The sequence below is a fragment of the Hyposmocoma kahamanoa genome, unplaced genomic scaffold (genome assembly GCF_003589595.1).
Source record: "Hyposmocoma kahamanoa isolate Upper Pololo Valley unplaced genomic scaffold, ASM358959v1 86929, whole genome shotgun sequence".
Classification (NCBI taxonomy): domain Eukaryota; kingdom Metazoa; phylum Arthropoda; class Insecta; order Lepidoptera; family Cosmopterigidae; genus Hyposmocoma; species Hyposmocoma kahamanoa.
Genome location: NW_020654406.1, coordinates 9,542 through 19,790, shown reverse-complemented (window position 1 = coordinate 19,790; position 10,249 = coordinate 9,542). Strand labels below are relative to the sequence as shown.

The window sequence follows — 10,249 nt, the reverse complement described above, 5'->3', positions numbered from 1 at the left end:
ATGTCAAAAGTTTCATGCTTACTCGCCACGCAATTTTGGCTCTTATGAGGCTTTTCAATCGACTTCAAAAAAGGAGGGGTTTTCAATTTGACTATATGTTTTTTTTGTATTTATGTTATGTGACGCGATAACATATGCGAGATAGCAATACTTTCTGCGGTCCTCCGGCTGCATAAGTTTAGCACGTGCCGTGCAAGTCAGTGACCTTTGGATTAAGCAGGATTCGGTGATTGCAAATCGATGTTCACCGCAATTAATGGAAAAATGAGAATTTAGGATTTTTTTTCGATTATTTTTTTGTGATTAGTTTCGAACATAACACATTGTATTATTATCATATACATATTATAATCACTGTATCATTATCACACACCACTTACACCCACATCTCATACATAAATCTTGTAATGTAGCACATTCCCGGGGTGCGGTCGGGACAAGCACACTATTATTTACCTACTGGAATTTCTCCAAGGTTCTAAAACTAACGAAAGAAACCAACACCAAGTTTTAATATTCATCGGTTTACAATAATAATAAATGCACCTCTTGAGTATACTAGAATTGCACGAACCACGCGGGGTTACTACCCTAACTAATCTAGTGACGGGGCGGTGAGCTAAAGGGTAGGTTTACGGGGTTGAAGGGTGAACAATTCGCACGGTCTGGACACACCTTGGTCACGCGCAGCAATCGCTACACAACCCAGGAGACGGACGGGAGAGGATAGTAGATTGTGGAAAACCAAAAATTATATTACCTAACCTATGTTTCAGGTACAATCCTCGCATCTCCAACTAACATGAATATCCTCCAGACAATGCAAAATCTGATAAGAACTAGTTTCACTACTCCCAAATCTATCTACACTGGAATCCATTCCACCTTTGCTGAAGGACATTTTTTTTCTATAGATGGTAAGCATTAAGCAAGTTTCTTTTTCGAACCAATTGTCCGTATTATATTTAATGTTATCAACGACAAAATAATATGCTAAGAATAAATTATATAAATTAATACAATTCCGCATATCTATTGTGACTTTGATAACATAGAACTAGAATGTTACCGATAAATATCGGGTTAAACAGATCTAACCAAGTAAAGACTATGTGTATTATTTATGTAGAGTAGCGATGGAGGATAATTGCTCAAAATAATCGAATTACTTATTAACATTAAATATTTCGATTGTTTATATCAATTGGTTACTGGTTTTTTAGCCATAGCGCCATCTATGAGAAATCTATGAAAGTATTTCGTCACCCAGTTAGATACATTTACACTTAGAATAATAACGCATAAAATGATAGTTTCATATCAAACGAACTGTCGCAAATGAGGCAAAAATCAAATTCATGTAGGCTAGTTTTAGTAGTAGGTTAATTTTCGATTTTAGTGAATATTTATATAAAAATACAAGTTGAAACGCGTTACTTCCTTGTGAAATGTGATGTTAGTATCAATTTTATGTTTGTCTGACGTATTTTTACACTCATTTACCGCACATTTCGTCATTTTTAGCTAAAATTCTTGAGCTGTTCGCGGTGCAAGTTGCCTTGAGCACTGAAGGCCCGCCCGCTCGTGTAGGCCCATTGGGCGCACTTCAATTGGCCTCACTTAGCGTGTGCGGACTAGGTTTCTATGCGTTATTATTCTAAGCATTTATAGCTATTCACTGTATTTTAAATTTTTATTGAATTGATATTCAATTATTTTTTGTGAAATTACTCCACTAGTTTCTTATAATTATTAATAAAAAAGATCGAACACTCAGAAAAATTAATATTATACTTATATTAATTATAATTATAACAAACTAGTGAAGTAATTTTACATAAAAAATAATTAAATATCAATTCAATAAAAATTTAGTAACTAATTAGTTTTTTTTATATAATATCAAGTGACGGGACGAGCGAGTCGTGTATGTAACAGTTGCAGTGCCACTCAGAGCTTTAAAACGCATCAGAAGGGCACTGCCACTGCGCCCGTCAACCTGAGACATAAGTTGAAAGTCCCATGTCCCTTACCCTTCAAAACCGGAACGCAGTAATGCTACATTACTGCTTGGTGATAGAAATAAGTAAGGTGGCAGTACTTCCCTGGACGAATTCATTTCACAAGGAGTTCTACTGCTAGTAAAAATAAAAATATTGTACACAACATAACTATTATGTATTTGAAAAATGGCGCTTTTTTTTAAATTCTTACATAGATAATACAACTCGAACTAAAATGTTGTAAGCAGCATACCAGACATGCTGGAGTATGAAAAAATTGCTAAATTTTTATACAGAAAATTATTAAAATCAATTACAAGAAATTCTTAACAATAAGTGTTTAACCAGTATGTGGTTTTGATTACATTCTAAGCGAATGTTTAAATTTCGAACTTAAGTAAACTCCTTGGTTGAGCCTATGTCCTTACATATGTATAAGTATGTCGTGTTACAAATTCAAAAAAGAAACTCCTTACTGACCATGGTTGTCATGGAAAGAAAAAAGGCTCGTGGGTTTTATTTGGCGCATTACAGTCCAGTTAGCCACCATGCAACCATAACATTTACGAGCAAGTGTCATGAAAAGATATTAACGTTCTTACAATATCGTCACAGCCGTTTATGAATGTTTAATTTATGTTAAGAAGAATGGTAATTGTAATATTAAGTGTATTGATTATCACGATGTTTTATTAGCACGATATTCAATTAGTTTTAGTGAAATTACTCCACTTGTTTGTTATAATTATTAATAAAAAGATGTCGAGTTGCGGACAACAGCCCGTTACACCATACCATAATAAAAAGATCTCACATAGAAAATAAAAAGCACATGGAAAGATTCATAAGGTGCGCTGGTTCGTTTGTTGTCATTTAGGAGAGAATTAATTTTTCTTTATGTTCGATCTTTGTATTCGATATTTATAGAAACTTACGTTTGATTTTCACTATAGGTATCCCTCTTGCTCACATGCCCGTGAACTGGGCCCCAGACGAACCGAACAACGTAGATGGTAACGAAAACTGCACCATCCTCCATCCCAACGGTACCCTGGCTGATGTGAATTGTGGTTACGTCCATCCTTTTATTTGCTTTAAAAAACGGACCGATGATATGGCTGAGATGAACGAGTGCGGTACCATTGATAGAGGTATGTAATATTTTTAACCGACTTCAAAAAATGAGGAGGTTCTCAATTCATGATTCTTTTTTTGTTGGAAAGAGGTTACCTCCACAGTGGTCCCATTTAATTTTGAAGAAAATCATCCACCTCTAGGGGTGGCTGTTCACGCATGAAGATTCATTTTTATAAATAGCGCCTAAATTTTATTATAAGGAGTAATTATTTTGATAGTTGATTTTGCTATTCTCCAATTCAAGGCGTTTTTCTCTCAATGTACTTTGAGTAGTCAGAACCAATTTTTATTATCTCCTGTGTCAAGTCCCGTATAGCGGCGAACTAGGGGATGAATCTGGGTTTGCGCACTTTCCGGTAACCGATTTCAATAAAACTTGGTAATTATATGTAATTCAACGTACTTTTGAGGTCGGTTTTTTTAGTACTCTGTACTGAGATTATTATTATTTAAATCTTTGGACGCGTTACCATTATGTCGTGACGACAGATGGTTGTGCAGTCTAAAGTGTCGTGGCTTGTATATTTAAATAAAGTTGTTCACGTATAGAACAACACGATTAACTGTCGTTCACGACTTTTGTCAAGACAATGGGAACAGCTAGAACGACAGTCGTCCAACGATAAATAAAACGTCACGATAAAAACGTGACAACAAATAATGGCAGCTACTATTGTCGTCACGTTTAATTTTTCGTTGTCTGCACATGTGCGGCTCCCTAATCTCCCCTCTCGTCTCCAGCACCCTCGGCTGTTCATGAAATAATTCTGTCGTGCAAACGACAAAGCGGCTGCCGTGAACCGATAAATTGTCATCGCGGTCCAGTGAAAATAACTAGACACAACAGTCGTTCAACGAAAAAAACGTCCACAATACAGTCATGACAAACAGTCATGATACGAGAACAGACTAAAAGCGATAGTCGTCCAACGATAAATAAAACGTTACGAAATAATGGTAACGCGTTCTTTGCTGTAAAAAAATAATGAAACTATGAAATTACCATTGTAGAACAGTTCTATTCTATTCTATTCTAATATGAAATACATCAACTCTGTTACCGGCTTCAATCTACTGGGCATAGTATTTTTCTGCTTCCTTCACATTGTAGTTCACTCAAATCGATTTTTTTTTATATCAACAATGGCATCGCATTAGCTGATCGGTATCAACAATCTAAGAATATATGAAAACTTTTCCAGGGAAGTACTGCTACCTTTTCTATTTCTGCCGCCAAGCAGTAACGTCAGCATTACTGTAACCCGGTTTTGAAGGGTAAGGGTGCTAGTGAAATTACAGGCACAAGGTACTTGCCAACTAATGTATCAGGGTGACGGGCGCAGTGGCAGTGCCCTCAGATCTTTGCGATTTAAAGAGCTGAGTACCACTGCAACTGTTAAGGACAGACGTGTAGCTTACCAACAGGCGCACGACTTGTTTGCCCCGTCACGTTTATTGAATTCAGTTAAAAAATGTTTGTGAATACATTAAAAAGTACTTTATTTCAATGTGGTAAAGATTTTAGAATGGCGTTTATCCTCTAATAATTACATTTTTACAAGTAACAAAGTCTGACCAAATTTAGAGGACGCGGGAAGAAATTTTCCATTGGCTGAAACAAAACTAAGATCCAGTTAATTTCTTCGACTTGACTGGGACACTGCCGTAGCTACATGCAGGAAAATAGCTAATGGTCGTGGCTTAATATTGAATTAATGAATCTAATATTACTTTCAGAATACCAATACAACAACGTCACAGGCAGTTGCTATAAATTCCACATCATTGCAAGAAATTGGCAACGGGCATTCAAGACATGTTCAGCAGAAGGAGGGTATCTGGCTATCGTCAACAGTCCTGAAGAGGCTGAACTTTTCAAGACGATGCATCTGGAGAATCTGCGGCGGACCACGACACAGAACGTCAATAATCGAATTTCCTTCTTAGGTTTCAGATTTTGGCAAGAACTTGGAGCTTGGGTGACCATACATGGTAAGAGACTTCCAGTAGCAATAGATTCTCTAGAGATCTACAAACCCGTCTAATCGGTTTTCTACAAAATTCGGACCCACTTCGGATGTCGCTGGTGCACTAAGTTCGATTCCAATCCCAGAAAATACGAATATCGTTGTACACCTAGAGATAAAATGATCCCTAAGATATTTCGGATCGTCATTTCTCGGATTCGGAATGGATACGAATTGGATGTAGTGCGCAAATGTTTAATAATTGACATTATGTACTTGTTTTACTAGCAAAAAAATTTTGCTGCCAATATCTCGAAAGTTATCGGAATGCAAAAGCGTTATAACAAGCCTTAATTTACAAATTAGTTTATGACAAATACAACGCCATCTATTCACACGCATATTGGGATAGGGAGGGCCCGAAAGATTGGCGAGTTTGATCCGAAAAAATACTTTCATTTCTCATACTTTTTTTAATCTTTATTTTTTTAGAAACTTTTATACTATATATTATGTCAGTTTCATCGTAAACTAAACTTATATCTTACATGTCTGGGCGGCGTTGCTGAAGAACCGATTCAACATTAAATAGTAACAGTATCTTTGCCCGTTTCATATTGAGGTTGCCCAGTATATAGCACCTAAGGATGTTCGATGGCTCCAGTAGGATGTAAGGATGTCGCCAGTGGAAATCACCACTGGCAACAACTGAGATTTTTAATCCCGTTTGTCACCGCCTGGTAACATATGGGATTTTTTCCCATTTGTCCTCAGTGGGAACAAAGCAAGTGGTAACAACTGAGACTAAGCCGCTGTGCGTGCGTTGGCAAGACGCTGATGTTCAAAAGACGCTAGTGCAGGGGTTATCTCAATATGCAGGTCTTCTAACAACATGACAAATTTTTGTTTTTTTTTCACAGGGCAAACTCTAAAAGAAGCAGGTTACGACCACTGGGCAGGTGGTGAACCAAACAACGTAAAGAACGCAGATAACCTATACGAAGGAGAATACTGTGGCTCCATAGATGCTGGTTGTAAGAAAGTCGGTCTGAACGACTTTTGGTGTAAATATGAAAATCCTTTCATATGTGAAAAGCAGCCAGTTGTGGTAGAATCTTCATCTCAGTCATCATCTTCGACTTCAGGACCTACGACTGTGTCATATATAGATTTTAGTGTCGCAAATACCATAGTACCTCGTAATTATGACGAATATTAACTTGAATAATTTGTTTTTATAGATTCAGATTCAGATTCATTTATTTCTCAAATATAACATTACAGTATAAATTGCACTACATGTCAAAGTATAAGAAATTATATTGAGATCGTCAGACAAAAAGGAAAATTATAAGAAAAGCACACAATAATTAGAAAATTAACAATTCATTATATAATATTGTTGTCATTAAATTATATATCAAATATCATTCTCCATCAAGGATCGTCATAAGTTGATAACAGTTTTATAAGAGTATATTAATGCGGTAAAAATTAGAATAAAAATATAAAAATAGAAAATACTGAATTCGTTACAATTTAAAGTCCATAAATTCTTTTACAGAGTATATAGGATTTTTCAAGAAAAAGTCTTTCAGCCGGCGCCTAAATGTTTCGTCAGACGGTTCAAGTCTGAGAGTAGCGGGTAAAAATACCGAACTCAAAATAAATATAAAAAAACCGAACTCAAAAATTTGTGGACTTACATCTATTTTTAGACTAGTTTTATTGAAATCGGTTAACGGAAAGTGGGTGAAATCGAATAAGCCGTATTCATCCCTTAATTAACCACCCTTTAAAGTGAATGAGATCACTATTGGGGCACCCTTTTTACAACAAAAAAGAAACATCAAAATCAGTCCACAATAATACAAAAAAAATACCGTCGTATGGAGAACCTCCTTCTGTTTTTGAAATCGGTTAACGCTTACGAACAATTTTCAAGTTTTTAGGCTTTCGTTGAAAACGAAGCGTACGTTTGTTTACGCAAAATTGTGTTTTATTTCCTATGTTAATGATTTTGTTAAATATGTTTTTTATGATTATCACCGTCAAATAAAGGAACCTTCTATATAATTCTAATCTTCTTTATAATTCTATAATAATAAAGGAAAGGGTTTCGGTAATATGTGGACTTTTTCACTTTTGTAAAGTTTTTGACGCAAGAATTAGATTCACCTAAAATTTTTAAGTAGCTGTAAGCGCCCAGTCACACGACGCGAAAGTATTAAAATTTTTGACACGTTATTCAAATTCATTACAATAAAACATTATTGTAATAGCTTTTTTTCATAACATCAAGTGACGGGACGGCTAAGTCGTGCGTCTGGTGGTAGGTTACACGCCTATAACAGTTACAGTGCCACTCAGAGCTTTAAATTGCAAAGATCTGAGGGGCACTACCACTGGGTCCCTCACCCTGAGACATAAGTTGACAAGTCCCATGTGCCTTTAATTTCACCAGCACCTTTATCCTTCAAAACCGGAAAGCAGTAATGCTTACATTACTGCAACAAAAATAGGCAAGGTGGCAGTACTTCCTGAACGAGCTCTTTCATAACGAAGTACTGCTACTAATGCACTTGACTCCGGCTACGTATTAACGTACTTTTGGAGCATGAGAAGTGAAAAATTGATTGTCTTTTTTTGCATATATAGTAGTAGAAAATGTGTAAAAACTTTTGCTTTTTGCGTTTGTTCAGTGGGTACGTCGATTTAAGAGCCAACGTGGAAGGTCGCATTAAAAGAAGACGGCCACGAAAGATGACATCTCAAATCGAGAATATTCTTTTTTTAAAGAGGATTTTATCTTTATAGATATGCCACCCTCATAGGGGCAACACTGAGCTGTTACAATCTAGGTATTGCTAATTTCACAATATTATACAACACCCTGGCCTCCTTAGACAAGGGGTTGCCCAAGATGCTGTAGCATATGCCTGCTGCGCACACCGTCCGGAATCTGTTGTCTTAACACCTCACTCCTAACACACTCTATTATCACATGATAAACGCATTCTGTTGTCGCACATATCTCACAGTTTGGTGAAGGAACCTTTGACATCAGATAACGGAACTTGTTCAAAGGGACGTATCCTGAACGAAGCTTTATCGCCGTAACTAATTCACGCCTGTTCATTTTAGCGTCAACAAACCATGGAATGCCAGGTAGATTGGGTTGAAAAGCTTTATACCAAATTCCCTTAGTTAAGGATCTTAAATCGAAGTATTCTCCTTAATTAGATACAACATGTCTGAAAAATACGGTGTACAAGCATATGTATCGCCCTCTATTGAGGTTTCTTTGGCTAATTTGTCCACCGTCTCATTCCCGGTAAAAGTCGCAAGCACGTTTAGTGAGAAGAATAGGAGGGTTTTTATGAAAACATTGATGAATGTACAATACAATTGATACAGTATCTTTAGAGATTCTTGTGAAAGAGTTCGTCTAGGAAAGTACTACTACCTTACCTAATTCTAGCGCCAAGTAATAATGCTCACATTAAGCGTTGCGGCTTTGAAGGACAAGGGTGCTGGTATAATCACTGGGACATGGAACTTGTCAACTTATGCCACAGAGTGACGGGCGTAGGGCAGTGCCGTTCTAATCTTTGTGATTTAAAACTCTGAGTGGCATTGTAACTGCTGCACAGGCGTGTCGCTTACCGCCAGGTGTACGATTTTTTCATCTCGTCATTTAGTATAATAAAAAATGTAAGTGGAGCAAGAGAGGTTTCCCAGGATCCACTGAAATGGGGATCAATAGTATTTGTTTAAGCAAATGATAATCCAAAGGCGTGAGTAAACGTGTTACGTATTACAAATTTAGTTGTTAATAAAAATGAGAGTACATTAATTTGCAACTCCGTTAACCCTGGGGGTAGCGGGGTATAAATATACCAACCATTCTGAACGAGCTCGATTTAACGTTCACTGTATTCGCGAAGTAACAAATTTACTTCCATTTTTATCAAGAGGGAGCAGAGGAAAAATTCCTAATCTTCGATTTGATTTTAGAGGGGTATATCCACTTTAAAGTTAAAAATAAAATATTGTATGAGTAACTACACGATACATTCAAGCATAGACACTAATCAGAAACATAAAACAATAAAGTTTCCTCGATAGATAAACATCACGAAATGACCTCTGATTTTCACATTTTTTCGATTCATCTTCTAAATGCTACAGGTTATTAGGACAAAAATTAGATAAATTATTATATTTCTGCATGATCGAGAACTGTCACTACGGATTTTTTTTAATCCCTTTAGTTTTAGAGTTATTCCGCTAAAACGTATTTGGTACTTTTAATGCGCAAAATTCAACATCTCCTGTCGCATGTCACGCGAACTTCAGGCATATATTTGTCTCGCAATTGTGGGCGGAGCCAACGTCAAAACTTTTTTGGCATGCTCCCTCTTAACATGGACTTCAGCAGAGTAAAGACTGAATCCTGAGCCTGAATTGACTATTTTAATACCACTTTGGATCTGTCTATAGTATTCGAACATAACTTCCCTTTCGTTACACATGACCGATTTACTTGTTCTATTGATTATTTTAGCACCACTTTGGAATTCGTTATGGTATTGGCGTCTAACTTTGCACTGTTACTCCTATGGCGCAACAATCTATATTAGTAGAGAATAGTGAATTCGATCTCAGTATAGGTTTTTTTTATTCGCATTAAAGGTGATAATTAAGTGCTGTCTATATAGCAGCTGCCTGCACAATGTATTAGCTGCACAAGTACCAAGCGATCCCGACAAGATAACCAACTCGCATTTAATTTGATCCTTATTTTTCAGCTCGTAAGTATACTCTCAGTTTCAAAGCCGTCAGCTTTAAATGAGATTATCAGAGGCCTGTCGACTTTAACAAGGTTTTAACAACTCTTGGCATTGATCTAATTAAATGTGGATACGACTTTTGATTCGTGATTTCAAAGGACAATGCTAATTTCCTTGAAACCGCTGGTCATTTGAGACTCAGCTGAGATCATATTGTATTTATGACAATATTTCGTGGCTTTACACTCTCAAACTCGTATCTTGTAGCATAAAGTCACTGACATGCAAAAAATGGATTGTATATTGATTTCTTATCACATTTCCTTCATATTCACATACTGACTTTTAC

General features: G+C 36.5%; 1 protein-coding gene across 1 annotated transcript; it reads left to right on the top strand.

Annotated features, from left to right (window-relative positions):
• Window positions 1–780: 780 nt before the first annotated feature.
• LOC113235024 (macrophage mannose receptor 1-like) lies at window positions 781–7,206 on the top strand. The gene is made up of 5 exons (XM_026470549.1): window positions 781–917; window positions 2,957–3,154; window positions 4,878–5,132; window positions 6,028–6,344; window positions 6,779–7,206. Exons 1-4 carry the CDS (start codon window positions 803–805, stop codon window positions 6,324–6,326), a joined length of 867 nt encoding a protein of 288 aa, XP_026326334.1. The 5' UTR covers window positions 781–802; the 3' UTR covers window positions 6,327–6,344; window positions 6,779–7,206.
• Window positions 7,207–10,249: the final 3,043 nt, after the last annotated feature.

Excerpts from the sequence above, each read along its gene's own strand:
- LOC113235024 (XM_026470549.1), top strand. The coding sequence starts at position 803 with ATGAATATCCTCCAGACAATGCAAAATCTGATAAGAACTAGTTTCACT. Across the intron at positions 918-2,956 it reads ACATTTTTTTTCTATAGATG|GTATCCCTCTTGCTCACATG; the intron begins GTAAGCATTAAG and ends TTTTCACTATAG. Across the intron at positions 5,133-6,027 it reads AGCTTGGGTGACCATACATG|GGCAAACTCTAAAAGAAGCA; the intron begins GTAAGAGACTTC and ends TTTTTTTCACAG.